The 19,438-nt window shown below is 40.7% G+C and overlaps 2 protein-coding genes and 1 long non-coding RNA gene across 4 annotated transcripts in view; 2 read left to right on the top strand and 1 right to left on the bottom strand.

The window, feature by feature from the left end:
• The first annotated feature begins 111 nt into the window (after positions 1–111).
• On the top strand, positions 112–14,701 carry kiaa0232 (KIAA0232 ortholog). The gene is given in 9 exon segments (XM_042401515.1): positions 112–399; positions 2,516–3,095; positions 3,551–3,691; positions 5,645–5,714; positions 5,825–5,909; positions 6,056–9,437; positions 9,635–9,710; positions 9,713–9,743; positions 11,803–14,701. Coding segments are annotated over 8 exon segments (4,155 nt in total). The 5' UTR covers positions 112–399; positions 2,516–2,858; the 3' UTR covers positions 11,936–14,701.
• Positions 11,172–16,144, bottom strand: LOC121889515. The gene is made up of 3 exons (XR_006093551.1): positions 16,061–16,144; positions 15,039–15,117; positions 11,172–11,411 (listed from the first exon to the last, which is right to left on the bottom strand). It is a non-coding gene; the product is annotated as an uncharacterized LOC121889515 (long non-coding RNA).
• Positions 16,111–19,438, top strand: part of tbc1d14 (TBC1 domain family, member 14) — a 39,180-nt gene continuing 35,852 nt past the window's right edge. The window contains exons 1-2 of one of the 2 annotated variants that reach the window (XM_042401516.1): positions 16,111–16,222; positions 16,517–16,676. In XM_042401516.1, the coding sequence (XP_042257450.1) occupies positions 16,628–16,676 (49 nt within the window). In that variant the 5' untranslated portion in view covers positions 16,111–16,222; positions 16,517–16,627. The other variant, XM_042401517.1, reaches the window with a different exon arrangement.

Raw genomic sequence — 19,438 nt, 5'->3', positions numbered from 1 at the left:
ATGATAAGAGTACTAGTTGGGCTTCTGATGCAATACCCAAGCGGAGGAATCAAACCTACACGAACAGGACGGCGGAGGTTTGCCTTGTTGCCTGGATACGAACGCGGAGGGTGGCGCATTAGGGAGTCCTTCCCCGACTGAAACTGGCTTCTCATAGCGGACATTGTGGCTCTACGTGTAACCGTGTCATCGAGGAATGACCTTCCTCTTTGCTTGAGCCGGAATGTCGCCTGTTTCCTTGACGCTGTTGAAGAAGCACTGGATGTGAAAAACAGCGCAATTTCTGTCGGCGTCCATGATACGCGATGCTACCGCAGCGGATTCCAGAGCTTGAGCTCGAGCTCGGAACGGCAGCGGGAGAGAAATAACCGCTCCCCTCTTTACTTCAGCCAACGGCAGGTACGTAAACCAGCGAACCGGCCTTGAATTTTCTTTTTTGTCCCCGCTTAGTGTTTAACATTTAGTGAGGTTACTGTTTCACTGTATAACGATATGGCGCACATTTTTGAAGGGAAAACGTCTGACAGTCCTCCGGTCGCCTCCCGGGGCAGCTGCTACTCCTCCCCCTCGGTCACAACAACAAGCGTACATGAAAGCTAACGTTAGCTCATTTCAATTTGAATTGGACACTTCTGCTGTATTGTATTGTACTGACTTTTGACCATTTTTGGGTGCCGACCGAAAGTTTAGACTCGGCCTAACGTTAGCATGTTGCTGTTTGCTTGCTAACTATTTCATGGAGAACCGTCGGGGCTCTGTAATGTCACCGTAAAGAAGCAGCCTCCGTTCACCTGGCACCGACATATTCCAAACTAACGATAGACTTTGTGGGGGACAGGGAAACACTGTGATTTAAATGAAATTAAGTGGAATGTATCCTGTCTAAATAAATAATTATAAACTGCCCACTTACAGGGAACGAGCAGCTTTCGACAGCCAGCTAACTTGGCTAACTTAGCTCATGAGCTAAAGGTCGGTGGTCCGGCTAACCTTGCCGTTTGACTGCAAAGTGACGCTCGTTAATCGACGTTAATGCAACGTTGTAGTTGACACTTGACCTGTTACCAAATCATCGATTCTATGATATAAGTTAGTCTTGTAGCTGTGACATTAGTAATTCATCTTAAATATCGTTCCTGGCTGTTCTGGAGATGCACTCGACAGCCCTGCAATATAACGTTAATATCGGTAAACCTTAAATATTTGCGCAAAGTTACACTACACCCATAGTAGGTTACTCGATGGTTAACAATGCACAAACTGCAGTATTTTACTCCTTTCCATGTCAGAGAAACTGCATAAAATAATGGGTCGCAGGGTAAAGTTGGTATATGGACAGTGCTGTCAGGAGCTAGTGTGCACATAAGAAACAGCTGGGCTGTAGACGCTGCTCAGCCATATTTAGCCATTATCGTTGAAGCCTGCTAACTTTTCAACAGTTGTCCGTCTGTATGCATTTAATTTATACAATGCAATTTGTGCAAGGGTGTTGACTGCTGAAACGGTATGGTTGTATACTGCAAAGCTTCTTATCTTGCCCTTTTGACGGCCCTAACGAGTAACCCATAATATGCCACTTGAGTGACGACCGGGCCAGCCAATCAAATCGGTGCAGCCTCCATTTGCTCTTCACGTCGGTTCCCTAATCCGCTGCTGCCATATGAAACACATGCACTTGACAGCAAGCGCTCCCCTGCCTGTTGCCCACACAGTTATACTCAACTGCTGGAGTTTGCTTGTTGTTGTGTCATGAACAGTAATCCAGGTCATGTTTGGTTTTATTACTCACAGTTCAAACTATGATGATTTTTATGATCGTAATGGATGGAATAGTAATTAAAGTGGTGCTTTCTGTTTTAGGAGTATTACAAAGCCTTGCTGTCATTCAGGTGTTTAAAAAAGATGTGGTCGTGACTAGTTCTCCTATCATTTATTTTTGTTAAATTACATTTACTTAACAGGCGTGCAATTACACACAGTGACTGTTTGAGATACTTTCACATTAATGGGACAGGTAACTTTCTAGTGGCTGTGCTGTATTGCGAGGTATTGTGGTACTGTAGAAGGTCACTTATTCATATTAACCTGTTTATCACTTTAAAGAGGATATATCCGCAATAATGTGTCATGATTGTGCCTGCTGTCTGCATTATCATGCTCTCTCAGGAACCCATTAGCTTGCCGGTAAGCAGGTCTAGGAACAATCATTAAAAACATCCTTTGGGATAAGGAAGAAAGCATATCTGCTGTCATAAAATTTGTTGTCATAACACTTATCCTCCTGTTTCTTTTCCTTTTCAAAACCAAATAAAATATAATTTCCATCCCAAAAAGCAGTGACTTAATGCAGTCATGCATTTTTCAAAATATAAAGAGTTCTTGTTTCTTGCTATTTGGCTCTGTGGGGGGTTGTGAATGAGGTCTTTGACTATATCTTTGTTTTTTCAAATGCTTGCATTCAACGTTGAAAATATTTAAGAGAAACTGATGTTCATGTTTGTTTGCTCTGTTTCAGGTTGTGCCGGTGAAGTAAGACGTAGCCCCAAAATGGACGCCTCCGACTGAGACGCAAACACATCTTGTGTTTTGCTCAGCAGCTGAGATCTATCAGCAGCATAAGCCATGCCTGACGAATAAAATCCCCCTTTTTGCTCAAAGCAATAAAAAAAACGAAAAAAAAAACATCCTACATGCCTCCCCATGTAGAGCCCCTTCAGTGCGTCCTGCTGGAGTGATTGCCCCCTCTTCCAGATAGGTTCTGCCTCATCCTCCCTCCGTAACTCTCTCCACCGACCACCCTACAGTAACTACCCATCACAATGCTGCTCCACCTGAGAATGGCCAACACCTGAGGTCCCATGCGTCCAGTGAGCACCGATTCAGACGGTCCTGCTCCTCCTGAAAACCTCTCTTGCCCCTACCCCCTCGTGGGCCCCCTGCCTGCCTCAGAGATGTCCCTGCTCCAGTCGCTGGGTCCAGTACAAAGCTGGCTTGGCCAGGAGCTTGAGAAGTGCGGGATTGATGCCATGATTTACACCCGCTACGTCCTCAGCCTTCTCCTGCACGACAGTTACGACTACGACCTGCAGGACCAGGTGCCCTCCACAACCTTAAAGAAATCTTTCTAGTCGCGTCAAATAAAAAAAAACATAGAAATGATTGTTTATCATCGTTTGTGTTTTGCATGTCAAATGAGTGGGCAGTGGGCTATATTCAGGAAGGGAAGTTGGTGTGGGAATATAATGGGCCTCGTTAGAGGAAGATATCAATTTGTCAGGAGAGGTTAACAATGGGGCTTTTCTTTCATGTCATGGCACTTGTGCACTGACTAATTCCCCCCTTTGATTTCTCTCATTTGTCAATACATTCATTGATAGATATGATGTTTACTGTTTTGTGTGCAAATTGTAAGGCACACAAGCCCGTATAGAAATGTTCATATACATTCAGTATATTCTCAGTGTAACCTTTTTATATGATTTCTCCATGTTCTATTGTTTAACACTAGTTTGTCCTTTGTGACTGACTTATCTTGGTTTGTGTTTAAAAGGAAAATGACATCTTCTTGGGCTGGGAGAAGGGAACTGGGAAGAAATGGGGCAAGAGTAAGAAAAAAGGAGGGACCGATCTGAGTCTTGAGGAAATGAAGAAGCAAGCCGCTGTGCAATGCCTCCGCTCTGCATCTGATGAAGTAAGCCTTGTTGAGTCTGATTGTTGTAATCCTGTGATTTTCATAATATTTATGAAGAGCAGTGTTAGTCAAATTATGTTTTATTTTTCTGTGTAAAACAATCTTTCATTTGAATCACTTTTGCTTTGGAGGCGTGCAGGCCAGTTATTACTCATGAAATGAAGCAGGAAGCTCTTGAATGAAAATCATTCTGAATACAGAAGGCATGAGAGTGTAATTTGTCTAATTATGTCAGGAATTTGTTACTGTAGTATCCCTTGTTGTTTGTTAAGGTGCAGTCATGCAGATATTAATTGCATAATTCACAGTGAATAGACATTGAATAAAGCTATGTCAATGTGGGAGGCTAAAGCATTGAACGGGAGAAGATCTTCATTGTAAATGCATCATCACCTCATTTGGCTGGGTGGCCACACCTTCAGTTAGTCGTCTTTGGAAAGGTTATATTAAGGTCAGCAGTTAAAAGTTCCTTCCTGTTCTGAACAGAAATTAATGCTGTCCTCATTTATAATGCATGACCTTCAAAGGAATATTATTTACATGTAAGCATATATCCCTGAAGTATATACATTTTATTCTGTACTTTTGTGTGAGTGAAAAAGCTACATAGAGATTTGCTGACATTTTTGTCAGTGGCCAGCAGTAGTAAGGGAGGTGTGCTGTAGTTGAGAATGACACAACGTAAAGCTGGAGGGTGGGAAGGGGGAAGTCTGCGAGGCAAGAGGAGGAGTGTTGAGCTCCTCTCCGGGACTGGACTCTGCGGTCTATTTTTTAACCAGCACACGCTGCACGGGATTGCAGCAGTGAGCACCAGTGTCGGTTGGCTGTCAGCTGACCGGCATTAGCACAATGATGCAAGAGGAAACACAGGGCTTGAGAAAACTTTGCTTTGCTTTTCATGAGGTGGCATGGTAAGGAATATTATTTTCTGGAAGAGTGATCAGGAAATGAGTGAGCTTAAGAGTCTGGCAGGACTGGTCGTGAGGAGCAGCTATGTTGTGGTTGGTTATTTGTTTGAGGGTATTTGCTTCGACAGTGCCTACTCGGTCTGAGCTAGTGTTTGAATATGGTTGTCTTGTTTATTTTAAAGCCTTGTTGTTTATGTTTTTCACATATCACATTGCTCAGTTTTATAAGGCAGTAGGTTATACAGGATATGTAGAAAGTATTCAGTGTTTCAGAACATAGTAAGGCAATTACTTGTGCTATTGCTTAGCCCTTTTATTTTTTATTTTTTTGAAAGCATTTCTGCACCATAGCTAAATATAGCACAGTCATGGCTGAGCGTGCCTAAGCTCTCACAAGTCAGCTGGCTTGACTTGTGTCAACCTCGTGCCTTTCATTCTTGATATTCTTTATTTTGGGGCACATTAGGGGTCAAAGCAGCTGTTGGAATTCCTACGTTCTTGCCTAAGGCTGCTGGATCTTGCAACATAAGTTATGGTTGTTTTTGGAGTTGAAAAATAAATGATTCTTTTGTTTTTATGTCAGGGCCTATTTTTTAAAAGACACTTTTAAATTACAAATAGCTGTGCGCTTATTCAAAGGCTGCTACTCAGTGTCCCCCTTAATGTATCGTGGCACAGTTTTATGAAGGCAACTTTACAATCTCTTCAATATATTGCTAGGGAAATACTGTATCATGATGCTGATATCATCAGTCAGTTCTCTTTTATATAATAAGATGTTCTATTTGATGAGATTGTTTACAAAGTTTTAAGATGTATAACATTTTTCATTCCCATTTCTGGGCATACCACTTACACCAAATATTGTTGCATGACCAATTCTCATTTATTTTCAAACTCATTTGGATTTGTCCCATTCACAATATAAACATTGCGTAATTAAATTGATATCGGCCGTTCAGTGTTTAGTTTGACTTTGGTAGAGTTTGTGATGAATTACAAATGGATGTTTCAAATCTGTTTCTTGTCTTTTTCCTCTTTGCAGAACTCTGGAATTGAGAGCCTGGTTGAGGAGCTTTGCTCTAAACTTAAGGACATTCAAAACAAACAGAAAGGTTTGGTTGTTTCCTTTCATCATCATATTTGGAACTTTTCGATAGAGACTATAAAAAGGTAACTAAAGATGGTCATAATACAGTGTCTTATTGTTCAATGTGTTTTACAGAGGAAAAACAGATTCAAAAGAAATCTGATGGCTCTCAGTCTCCGGAGCGAGCTGAGTCCCCCTCTTCAAAGGACCAGGTGGAAATGTAAGCTACACCATGGACATTGTGTATTTATAAATTTCTTTGTTTACAGTAGCTGCAGAACACACCCGTAACACATTTGTTCATTTGAACAATACTGCTATGAATGTATTTAAATTAAGTTCTCTCTTTGTCTGTTGCGACTTCAGGTATTATGAAGCCTTTCCTCCTTTGTCAGAGAAACCTGTTTGTCTCCAAGAGATCATGACGGTGTGGAACAAGGCTAAGGCCTGCGCATACTCAAGCTCATCATCCTCTGCAGCCCCACAGACCAGCACAGACACCTCCTCCCCAAAAGATTGCAACAGCGAATGTGAGGCTGCAAAGGAGCGAAACCTCGAGGCATGTGGTACCATCACTACTGTGACCAACGAGAGAGGCCAGCAACGACGAAGCAAGAAGGAGAAAGAAAACCGATACCATGGTGGTGTAGCAGCGGAGGAGAAATCTACCGTCCACTCTAAGAGACAGACGAGACACAGGTCTGAGGGCAAATACCGGCCCAGATCCTGGTCTTCTGGCTCTAGTGAGGCAGGCTCAAGCTCAAGTGGGAACCAGGGTGACGCCAAGTCGTCCAGAAGCAAGGCAGTTAGAATAAGGCACAAATCCAGGGAGGCTGGGAAGAATAAGAGAACACGCAACAGTGGGCAGGTGAAGCTGCAGGTGAAGGTTATTGACAAAGAGGAGCGAAGAAATGCAGGAGGGAGCAGTAGCAGTGCCACTGGAGGCACTGTCAGACAACCACAGCTTTACAAAAAGGGGAAAAGGCCGCTGAAGGAGATTCGTAAAGATCCAGGCTGGGTGGAAGCAAAAGAGTCCGGAGTTGAGGCCAGAAACAAAAAGGAATACATGGAGGAGCCACTTTGGTACACTGAGCCCATCACAGAATATTTTGTACCTTTCAGCAGCAGACAAAGCAAGCTGGAAACAAAATATCGAAGCAAGGTGGACTCTCCTGATGGCTTTGCCTTGTCAACGGACATGGAGAGGCTGCCGGAGAGATTCCAGGGAATCTGCATTGCCAATGAGAGCTACCAGAGAGCATACCTAGCAGCAGGCTCATTCGTGGATGGGCACTTTGTAGAAGGGCCTGGCGACGCAGAGGATGAAACTGCTGAACTCACTGGGACCTCAAGCTGCCCTCAGCCAGAGGATAGTAGAGATTTAGATGACAAGCATCTGTCTGAATTTACTCACTTCTATGAAGTTGATATTTATCAATCCATATTGGATACTAGTGCCTCAGACTCGATACAAGAGAGTCGGATCTTAAGCATGATTCGACAAAAAAGCAAAGAGCAAAGAGACGTTGAGGCAGAATGTTGTTTAGTGTTAGATGGCCTTGAGCAGCAAGGGAAAAGTGCAATAAGGGCAGACTCACAGGAAGCTTCGGGATCTGTTGGATTCTTGATGGAGGATCTTGAAAACATGGCTCAAGTCTGGGGATGTTATTCACCGTCTACTTCAGAAGATATAGATGGAGAAAGCTTCATAGGAGACTCTCCCATTCGGCTCTCCCCCCTTCTTGATAGTGTTTCATTCACCCTGAGCAAACTATCTGGAAATCTGGAGGAGCCGCCTGTTCCTGAAGCCACCAGTGAACCATCTGGTTTGAACTCATCCTGCTTCTCTCTTTTTGAGCTGCAGTATGACAGCCCCACTTTTCCTTTTCCCCGCGACTCACTCACCGTTGCTCACGAAAACAACACAGATTCAAGTAGCTGTCTCGACCCACATTCTAATAAACAGTCTCGTTTGCTAATATGGACCAAAAATAGTGCCTTTGACGAAACTGAACACTGTTCTAACCTTTCAACGCGAACTTGCAGTCCGTGGTCACATTCAGAGGAGACTCGTTCAGACAACGAGCAAGGACATGTTCAGACAGAGGATGCTGCTCAAATTGGCAATGAAGAGATTGATTGTATAATCCCTCCTCTCTCTGGTACATATCTAGAGGATGAAATCTTGGATTTTTTGCAAGAAGACCCTGGCCGTAAGTGTGAGGAGGTCAGTGTTAGCACAGCATCCAATCAGACCTTCACCAAAAAATCTAAATTGGAGTCCATTTGTGGTATAGCATTGGAAGAGGATGAGAGTAAACAGTACAGCACTGGCATGTTTTCGGACAACACAAACCAACAGAGTGATGATTACAGCTCAGGGATAATAAAGGACATTTGGACTGCAATCGGAGATGGCAAATCTGTAATGTCAAGGCAAGGAGCAGAAAAACCAAGCGAGGTTTTATTCTCAGATGACTCAGGCGGTTACTGTTGCAGCTGTCTGGAGGTGCAGGCAAAAGGAGTTCCGATTCAGGGACCTCAGAAAAAAGCTGTGCAGCGGTCAGAGTATCACCTTTGGGAAGGCAAGAAGGAAGAACAGGACTTAGCCAAAAACAAACTCTCCAAGCTAGATGGTGCTGGGGATTACATGACTCCGTCCAAACCCTGGGACTTGAACTCTGACAAGGAGAGTACATCATTCATCCTAGGAGGGGTGTATGGAGAGTTGAAGACACTAAGTGGTGATAAGAATTGGGCTGTTGTACCACCAAGTGAAACCCAAGATAGCCTGCTACAGTGTGCCGCCGCAGCTGCATCTGCTTCTAGCTCAGACATGCTTACCATCACTGGCACAGATGTGTTCATGAACACTGGCAGCTGCTTTGCCCCTGGGCACAGGCCCCTGTGGAGGCCTCTTGTGTCCTTTGGGCAGAGTGACCAGGCCATTAGAGGAGGCGGAGATGGATTGAATAAGGGATTTTCTTTCATCTTCCATGAAGATTTGCTTGGATCTTACGGAGGCTTGCGTGGTGAGGAGCAAGGTTTAGAATACCCGTTCGCATCCTTCAACCTGAACAATCCCTTCTCTCAAGTCCTCCATGTTGAGTGTTCTTTTGAGCCTGAGGACATGGCTTCGTTCAGTCCAGGGTTCAAGCCTAAATCTATTCTTTGCTCGGACTCTGAGAATGAAGCCTTCCACCCACGAATATATGGCATCAACCGGACGCAGTATAGGGCCATTCGCATATCCCCCAGGACTCATTTCCGACCAATATCGGCCTCAGAGTTGTCTCCTGGTGGAGTGAGTGATTCAGAGGCTGAGACTGATAAAGAGGAGATGAGTTTTCCCGTCCTGGCGCCGGTGGACGTCTTTGATGATCCTCAGGCAGACCTCAAACCTCTGGAGGAGGATGCAGAATGTGAGGGCCCTTATTATGGGAAGTCAGAACTGGAATCTGGTAAATTCTTACCCAGATTAAAGAAGTCTGGCATGGAGAAGAGTGCCCAGACCTCTCTGGATTCACAGGAGGGCTCCAGTACCCTCCTGCCAATCGCTGAGCAAGAGATTTGCTTAGACTGCAAAACGGCAGCAGCTGCATCAACTGCAGGTGGACAGGTGGACGTCTCAGTTAGCAAGATTCAAAAAGAGGAATCTTCAGGAGAAAAACAGTCCTGCTTAAGTGCACCAGCAGGTCAGATCCCAAAGTATGGGATTGCTTATGACTTTGTTGGAGATGTCCCAGAGGTGAGGGTTTCTTGAATGTATTTCCTTAGATTATCAATATGATGTGCTGAATATGCTAGAGAATATAACAAAAATATTGTATATACAATATAGTATTTCATAATTTGTCATAAGCTGTAAAAAAAGGGTTCCACCTGTGATGTCGCAGGTGGCTGTTTGCTGAAACACGCTAACCTCTTCCCGTTTGTCTTGTTTAGTTCCCTCTGTTAAATATAAGTGGACAGGGAGGAACTGGCAACCAGCAAGATGAGTGCTGGTGGCAGAACACACTCTGTTCCCCCCTTTTCCCTGGATCTCAGTGTACAGGTAAACCTGTTTCAAAAACATATTTTTACTTTCTAAACACAAATTTACTATTTTATTCACAAGACTTTTTCGTCATTTAGCATTTGTCATTATTTTATTTCACATTGGGAGATGATCAGTATCCACAAATTTGTGAGGGTTGAAACCATGAATTAACATGCAACTTTGGGGCAAGAAAAATCTTAATTTGTTGAAACTTGTCAGCTCTGAGTTGCTACATCAATAATCTACTATTTGGATGTCTGAAGTATATTTGCATTAGTGGTAGCGGGGTTGATAAAGGTATTGTTTCAATTTTATTTGGCCAGCAAAAAGAGTGGAACCACTGCCTTGAAAACTGCGTTTGAAATTCAGTATTATGATCATGGGAGGCTGTCCAATTGTTGCCCAAACCTTCCTGCCATAGAAGATCCACACTGACAGTCTACTCTCCATAGATATTAATTGATACTATAGTGCTATATAAATGGAATATATGTTGTTCACAGGATGAAGTCTATGTGTGTGTGTGTAATAATAAATGAAATTGCTTTATCCCAACTACAAAGCAATACTGTAAATTCTACACTGTTACCAACATGTAACACAGCAATAACAGCAAGAGCCTAAATGTGAAACCCATAAATTGTAAGCACACTACAGAGAAAAGCTGGTTCAGACCACAGAAAGGAAGGAAGCAAGGAAGGAAATTGAAAAAAACACCACATTCCTCTGTTGAACCCAGAGCATGGTCAGCCTGCTGCAATATTTACATTTTACTTTCTCATCTTGCCTGAGATGTGCTTGTATTATCTGGTCACTTAAATACAGGAGCACTTCTGGGATCTGGATGTAGCCATTCTCAAATGGTTTAACACATGTAATAGTTGGGCAGTGTAAATCTATGGCATTATCTCCAAAAGAGGAGACCCATGTTAACTGACCCAAAATAATGCGCAGTTTATTGATTGTAATCACTGATTGGTGTCAACTTGAACTAAGAACGATCAGTCATTGACTGCGTGAACTACTAAATTATATCACAGACTAGTAATAGCATGAAATGACCGGCTCTACAGTGTCAGGGTTTCAGACTTTTTTTTCCAGCAGGAGCACTAGTGCTCCTTTTTAAAAGGATGTTTTAGAGGCGCCATTTCAAAGTCAAGAGCAACACTTAAATCAACATCAGCACTCATACAGCATTGTGCTAAAGTTTTAGCCACTAAAAGTTAAGTGAGGATGCTTTCAAAAATAATTCTATGAATAGTTTTTATTTATAAATTAACTTCATAAAAAGTTCAGTAAACAGCAGGAACTTAAATGAAATCAATATATTGTGTGAGCAGCTTTGCCTTTAAAACAGCAGCAGTTCTCCTCGGTACACCTGCACACAGTTTTTCAGGTACTCAGCAGGTTGGTTGTTCCTGCATCTTGGAGAAGTTGCCACAGTTCTGTGGATTTAGGCGTCTCAGCTGCTTCTGTCTCTTCATGTGATCCCAGACTGACTCCATGATGTTGAGATAAGGGCTCTGTTGGGGGCACACCATCTGTTGCAGGACTCCTTGTTCTTCTTGTTGCTGACGATCATTTGTGACTCTAGCTTTATGTTTGGGCTCGTTGTCATGCTGTAGAATGAATTTGGGATCGATCAGACGCCTCCTTGATGGTATTGCACCGTAGGATAAGACTCTAAACATCAAAATACATGTACAGTATGTGAGTTATCCTTGGTAACAGCTACCAAAATCCACTGACTGAGTTTGATTAAGAACATTTGCAGTGGCAATCAGGCCGAAATTCCAAATTATGATCTGAAGGGTCACATAAAGACAAGCTAACAAATATCTTGGTGAAAACACTGCAAAGTCTGAAAAAGTGACTTTAATTAATTATTGCAAAATTACATTAGTTAGTCTGGAGCCCTGTCAGCTGCATACAAGTTGGAATAAAAGTTTATTTTGTCATGAACTCTATAGACCCTATTTAGGAGGTAAAGAAGTAACAGTGCTGTGAACAGTCAGATGCAGGATGCGTATTTCTCTGTGCAACACTCTAACTTTTGCCTGATCTCTTTCTCCAGGGAGCAGCAACATTTGAATACTCCAGTTTTGCAGAGGACTCCTGTCGTCGAGAGGAAAAGTTCCTCTCCTTTTGTGACTGGCCTCTTCCAGCAAATATTCAGGGTCATCTCAGAGCTGGAAAACCTAATGTAGGCTAATTTTCTGAGACACCCCTTCAAAACCCCCACACATAACCCTGCTGGTTTTCATTTACTAACTCAAACCTTGTGTAATCAACAATCAGATCAACAAAAAGTGAGTGAAAATAGGAAAACTCAAAAAATATGTTCTGTCTTTGAGTGATGCCATGTGCGGACATGCATTTTAGGCATTTTAGAATTTGTTTCAGTTGATTCTTCTGTACACTGGTCCTCATTCAAGTCGCACAGTTAGGTATTAGGGACAATCTTTTGTTCTATCCTTGTCAGTTTTGTTCCCACCATATTGCTTTCGAACTAGGATACTGATAGTTGGTGGTGTTTGAATGGTTGTGCATGTATGTTTGTCCAGCCAGTCTCACTCCTCTTTTTCTAGTTAAACCTAATGTTGTGTGAAACAACTGCTATCACATCCTCTACTTTCCATCTTGTGTTCAGAAAGACAATATAAGAATGTTGAGATTTTTGAGTTGTGCAAGAATTTGAGAGTTTAATTTCAATAGTTTGTTTGGACGACTTTCTGAATGTGAAGTAGAGAATGTGTGCAGTTTTCTTCAAGATATCCGTAAATTCCCCATGTGTGAAAAGTTATCATAAATGAGTCTGATTTTTGAATGGTGATAGTCTTTCAAAAGCTAGTAGTAGACATAGTATGGTTTGTGAGGCTAAAAAAAAAATTGTTTTAAAATAAAAAATAAAAAAACAGGAAATCAAAAGGAGTTTTGTTGACAAAAAATACTAATAATCTACTTGAAATGCAATGCTGTAAACAAATTGGGGAGGAAAAAAAAAGAAAAAAAAAGTTTGTGTTTTGGGGTAAAGACCCATCATAAAAAGACTACAGCCATTTCTGCAGACACCTGTGTTGCAACTGAATGAAACCTTGTTTTATTTTTTTTTTTGTAATTTCTATGGTACAGACTATTGGTGCTATAAATATGTTCAAAAATATTTTAAAGTTGCAGTTCCATAATATGGCTGTGATGAGTAGATGGCATAGCGGAGTTTTGTTTGTAGTCCAGACAGTCAGAATCCATTAATATCTTTTTGCGGAAAATTGTGAAAAGAAGAAAAAAGTTTTGCCTGATCGCGGTTCTTGCTTAATGTGGCTTGGTTTTTATTTTAAGATAACCTCTTAGTTTTCAGGCCTGTAACAGCTGAAGCAGAAATACTTGCAGGTATTTAAATCTCATGTTTCAACACATCCTTTCAGTTCATTGTCCCCAAGCAGAAACAACAAAATCAGTATGTACTGGTAAATTTGTCTGTGCTGCAACTAAACAAATATATAAGAAAACAAGTGGCGGGGCGATGGTCAAACCAAAAACATGGCAGAATTACACTAAGGTACAAATGCTTTTTTTTTTTCTCCATATGAGGTGTGTTTTTATTTTTTGGTTTACAATATATCGTTGAAATATTGAGTAATGTCTCACTCTGTGTGCGTGTGTGTGTGTGGACATCGAACTTGTGAAGGCACTGGTTCAGAATGAGTGTACTAGAACTTTAACTCAGAGAAATGTGAATGTGTGCAGAGACGCGCATTCACTAAAAATGCAAATGCATTTGTGCCCCTTATATTTGAAACACACCCTGAACGAATTGGTCATAAAAACGCTTGAGGTGTAGTTTACTGACCCTTCTTGTAACCTGTGCATTGATGATTAAATTGAGTTACATCTGCAGATAAATGCATTACGCATTTCTTCTTGCACGTCTTATAATCCCTGCTGTTTTTTCTGTTTTTTTTTCTTCTCTTTCAATTTAACTTTTCAAACAGGTTAGGAGGGCAGGAGCAGGGTAACTTATTTGTCACATCATACCATGAAACTGAAGCACAGATAACTAAAATCATCCCTCCATTAATGGGCAATTAAAAACATGTCAGCAATGTGAGCATACTTGCTGTAATGCACTGTCGCAGGTGAAGGGCATGGCTTTTGAAATGGCTTCCTCATTTAAAAAAAAAAAAATGCAAAGATTGTAAAGGCCCAGGGTCTGTTCAGTCCAATGCCATTTTAACTGAAAAAGGACCCCTAAATAGCTGAAACATGAATGGAAGGTACTCCAACTTCAGGGTCTTGTCACCTTTCTTTGACAGTCATCAGACACTCAGGAATTTTTTAATATAAAGCATATTGCATAATCTACACTCAGACCTGTGGCAGTGCATTGATGCATTAATGTAAAACCTTTCTTTGATTGTAGAGCAGAAATTGACAGGAGTTCTTTCCAAGCAAACCACAGATGGACTGTCTATTAATTTAGAGCTATAGTTTTAGAGCGAAAAAAAAAAGAAGAAGAAGAAATAAGCCATTGTAGATTGCATAAGCAATGTGGAGGGGAATTCGAGAGCCCTGAGTCCTATGCAATACCTTGGCGCATGTAAACATTCAAGAGTATGTGGAGAAGTCATTCATCTAGTTTTGCATGTTGATTACTTTTGAGTGAGGGACACCTGAGAAAGAAAAAAAAATAAACCATGGAATGTCTCTAAAAATGCAGCATGCAAACATCACACTCCATCTTTTTACGTTGGATTAAACAAAACATTTTGGTTTAAAAAAAAAAACAACAAAAAAAAAAGTGAGGTTTAATCAGTGATTGACATGACTGTGTGTGTGAATCTGTGAGTGAATGTGTGCAAGCAGCTAAGTCACAAAGCACTTAGATGGGAGCTGAAAGGATGCATCACACCTTTATCCATTTAATTCTTCCATTTTGATAGGCCGTGTCTAAAAAAAAAAAAAAAAAAATTATATAAAAAAAAAAAAAGTATGACGAGAAAATGCATTCAGTGAGGGTATATGCATTTGGAACGACACTGACAGGGTGGTTGAGTTTCGATTGCACTGTGGTCTGAAGAACATATCCAGCACTGAAAACTTGAGTTTTCCTCGTCTCTTCATTCCCACCTAGATGATGCTCCTTCCCCTTCCTCTTTGTTCCTAAATCCCATCTGTCCCAAAGTAGCTGTGTTGTTCTGATTTCATGTACACCCTGAGTAAATTATTTTGTTTCATTGTGGATTTTCTTAACATCTAATAAAGGAATAAACCAAACCTCAGCCCGTGAACTTCCTTGTCTTCTCTTACTACCTTTTATGTACTGCTGATCACACATTCCCAGACAGGCCGTTAGGGTAGGTTTACATTTGGACTCCACAACCTCACGACACTAGAGGGCAGAATGGAGATACTGTAGAACAACCAGCCAGCTATAACATAGCTTATTATTATCGCATTAGTTTGATAGCATCTTCTGTTGAAGACAGAAGATTTTCATGCCATGTGAGATATATCTATTGACCCTAGATATTTTTTGTTGCTTTGGGTTGTCATTCAAAAAGGAAAAGGGCAATTCTCTGCAGCATCCATCTTGTAGCTTTTCAGGAACTTACAGTACCATCACTTCTGCATTTTTTTTTGGGCTATATATGTTTTGTTTTGGGTTTTTTTTGGCCAAATTTGTTAGAAACCAGAATAGGGATAGGGTTATATATGACATTTGATATACTGTGCTGAAATATTGGAAATGGAATTCAATATATGCTATATATTGTCTAGTGACAGTAGACAGTTATTTCCTTTGTACATGTTTTTTTTTTGGGGGGGGGGTTACTGAAAAACAGGGATATAGGCACTATCCCAGAGTTGACTGCATTATAATCCTCTGTGAGCATGAAAGTTCATTCCTGATATTGGAATCAGTGTTTTGGCAAGAACAGATAAAGAAAGTCAATATGTTTATTTTTTGTGCAAAGTTGCCCACTGTTTAACTGTTTACTTTCCTACTGTCTTACTACTACTTTTAGTCAGTCACCTATTAAGCTCTTTGAACTGTACAAAGGTTGCTATACAAATAAAATGTGACTGAATTTGAACAGGTGGGTCAGGACCTGGAATATGGGTCTCAGTCAAAATCTCTATTTTACTGTTAGTCTAAAATACTTTTAGGAAGGGCCAAAAATATATGCAGAAAACACTATTTTGAGGCCTGAAAAGGGAAACACAGCATATATAAATAATATTACAGTATTTTTGACATTAACGACAATTATAACACATTGAAAAACTGGTATCTATAGCAACTGTACTTCTGGGAAATGTACTTGTCTTACCAAAACATCTTCGCAGCAGGAGTGTGAAGGTACTCGGGTCGATTAGTAATGCCTTCAGGTCCAGACAGGTGAATCCATCGACAGTCAACCTTCTTGACTCGATTACACCGCACTCTCGATACAAGTTTGTTTTAAAATGGCGGCGGAAGCGTCGAGAGACAGGTATGAAATATTAAAGATACCGGATAAACTTGTGTAATGTGTTTGTTCATATAATTTGCTAAACACGAGAGGAGTGATTTCTCTCTGCTGTAGTGATGCTATGAAGTCTCCTGCATTTTAACTTCATTCGGTTACACTTGAGGAAGCGCTGGTACAAGCAGTGAGTTGGCGTCAGCAGCAAGTGCACTTGACGTGGTGTTTATATTCTCCAGCCGCCTTTCTTCATCTTTCAGGTGAATTTATATGTTTGTCCTGACGCATGACCTCACACTGGCACTGTTTGTGTACTCTAAGCTGCGTTGAGGTGGCCGGGAGGTGATGGTGCAGCAGCAGTAGTCACAGCATCACCATGGACCGCTCCGGCCGGTGGTTACCTGCCGCCCACCTGTAGCATCCGTCGGCAGCATGGCGAACACGACCCGCGGCAGCCAGGACCGGAGAGACAGCCGCTGTGGTAGGTCACCGTGATGTGTTGCATTAGGTCTCGTGCGTTTATTACTGTTAACACGTGCACTTTACCCCAATAATGAATGTACTGTTTTCCCTGGTAACATTGCAGGTCACACCAAACTTCATTTAAAAATGTCAAAGTTAAAAATGACCTTGAATGTTGTAAAGTTACACATTTAATAAACCATGACACGTATCATTTTATGAATAATGTAAATCCAGGCTTCAATTCGGCATACATTAACTTTACCAAAGGACACTTGCTGTAATGAAATTGAAACTTTAAACCCCTAAACATTCAATATACTCCTAACATCATGTGAATTGTTGAAAGCCAGCCTTGAATTCAGCATGTATTTAAAATACTAAGCGGCACTTGTTCAAATAAAATTTAAACTTTTATCTGCTTGGACTGGTTCATTGCTCAGCATCCTCCTGCAAAATGTATTTGTAAGACAGTATCTAGGGAGTGATTCTGAACATTGAAACTACAATGAAATGAAATGTTTGATGCATTAAAAACAAACACAGCTGACTTGATAAGGAAATAGGTTGAAGAAACTTGGGAGAAACCTGGAAAAAATATCACTTAAAAATTAGTATTTTGCTGTAACAAACAACACAAACAGAGAACTACCTTCTTAGAAAACTAGCATTTGCCCACATTTGAGAATTTGTAATGTTATCCACCCTAAGATGAAAGTGATGTTGCATTTCCTTGAGGTGTCAATCGAAAACGATTATAATGAGTCATAGAATGGGACGGGTGTGTGTACTTGAATGGGTGGTTCAGTTAAGTAGATGATAACGCCTAGCCCTGTGTTTTCAATGACTTATAAAAAAAACAAGAACAGGCATGTCTTGTGGTGTTGGTGTGGCCTTCAAGCAGTAATGTTTTTTTTAATGCCTGGGGGTTGTTAGTGACATTTCTCCATTTAAATATATTACCTATAATGGATATCAAACAAGTATGACAGTATAGAGTAGTAATAATAATGAATTTCTACTAATTGTGTGGGTTGTAGATTATTTCCACATTGGCACAGGAACAACCTGTTGTTTTGGGACAAAGTCTACCAGGCTCACATGACAACCTGCAAGTCAGGGTTTAGAGCTTAGGTAAGAATCTGGCTTTGTGTTTCGAACATTCAGAAAACATTAGGCCCTATGTTAGGGTTTGACTTTAACACGTAATGTTTCTAACTTTTTTTTTTACTCTTTTACCTTAACATGCTTACAGTCACAGCACCTTCTGAAAAGCAATTTTCCAGGGAAATTTAACAGAAGCTTTGTGTTACGTTTGCTAGAATGAGTCAGTGACACAATGCTTTTAGAAATCTTCTCACCTTGTAGAAAGACTAAGAATTTAAAATGTCTAGTTCTCATTCTTCTCTAGCTTTTTTATATATTCAGCTTCTTGCTGCAGATGTTGCTCTTCATAAAAAGAAAAGTGTTTGTGTTCAAAGCATAGACAATATTTCCTGTTTGAAAGACAAATTTGCTATAATGTTTATGTGCTGTCAAGTGGATCCGAAGCAACAAGGATTCATAAAATTGGAAGTGTGTAACAGGAGGGGTGCGAATGTCTCTGTCTATGAGCGTCAGGAGCTCAGCTAATGCAGCCGTAGAGCTTAGACACACTAGCTTTAGCTTAGCTTCCCAGCTGGTGTTGAAGCATGATGTAACCCTGCTGGGGCCCTGTTCTCATTACAGCACAGACTCCAGTTACAGCCTGGTTACTGTGAGATCAGTTTTCACCTCTTAAGACTTCCACACCCATGTATCCAATGTCCTGTTCAATTAGAAGAAACCTTTAATAATATCAGGCAATTATAATACAAGGCTGCAACTAACAATTATTTTCATTGTCAATTTAATTTGTAGATGGTTTTGATTGATCATGTCATCTATAAAATGTCAGAAAACTGTGAAAAATGGCCTTCAATATTATGTAAAAATGCAGGTGTCACCTTACATTCAAACAAACAAATTCTCAATTACTCAGACTAATTTCCAGAAGGTGAACACTCTGGTCTCACTCTGTATGGTTGGTAATTAGCAATGGTCACAAATCCCCAGAGCCCAAGGTGATGTCCTCAGATGTCTTGTTTTGTGCAGTCAACAGACGGAAACCCAGTGATATTTAGTTTATACGTATATGAAACTGAGAAAAGCAGCACATCTTCACATTTGGGAAGATGGAACCATCAAATGATTAGTTTTTTTTTTTTGATAAAGACTTCATAAACAAAAAGTGACCTGAATTGTTGTAGATACATTTTCTGTTGATTGATGAATTGATTGATGATTTTCAAGTGTTTCATTGTGCTTCACAGTGAATAAGGGATGAGATAAAACAATGGAATGATCAAGAATTAAAGGTCAAAAGTACCGTGTGGACTTTCTTGTAAAAAGTTATATTTATGTTCAGTTTTTCTCCCCAAAATGCATAAAGTTCTAAAAAAAATGTATTTAATTTCCTTCCCGACAAAACATCTGATAATTTAAAGAATTATTACAATTTTTAAAAATAGTTAAAGCTGCATTGTTTACATCCATGTTTACAAGCTAGCAGGTTGCTTCTTCCTTGAATTTACTTGCGCATTGCTACATTTCTTTGTGTGTTATCCCAGTGGAACTGTTGACAGGATGTTGACAGGATGTTTATCACGTTGCCCCTGTCCACCAGGTCACATATACTTTACCTCACAGCGCCCCTAGTGGTTAAAAACTCCACTTGGAGTTGATAGCAAAAAGAATGTAGAT

This window comes from Thunnus maccoyii, chromosome 22 (assembly GCF_910596095.1).
Source record: "Thunnus maccoyii chromosome 22, fThuMac1.1, whole genome shotgun sequence".
Classification (NCBI taxonomy): domain Eukaryota; kingdom Metazoa; phylum Chordata; class Actinopteri; order Scombriformes; family Scombridae; genus Thunnus; species Thunnus maccoyii.
Note: the sequence above shows the minus strand (reverse complement) of the source record. Positions and strands in the feature narration are given on the sequence as shown.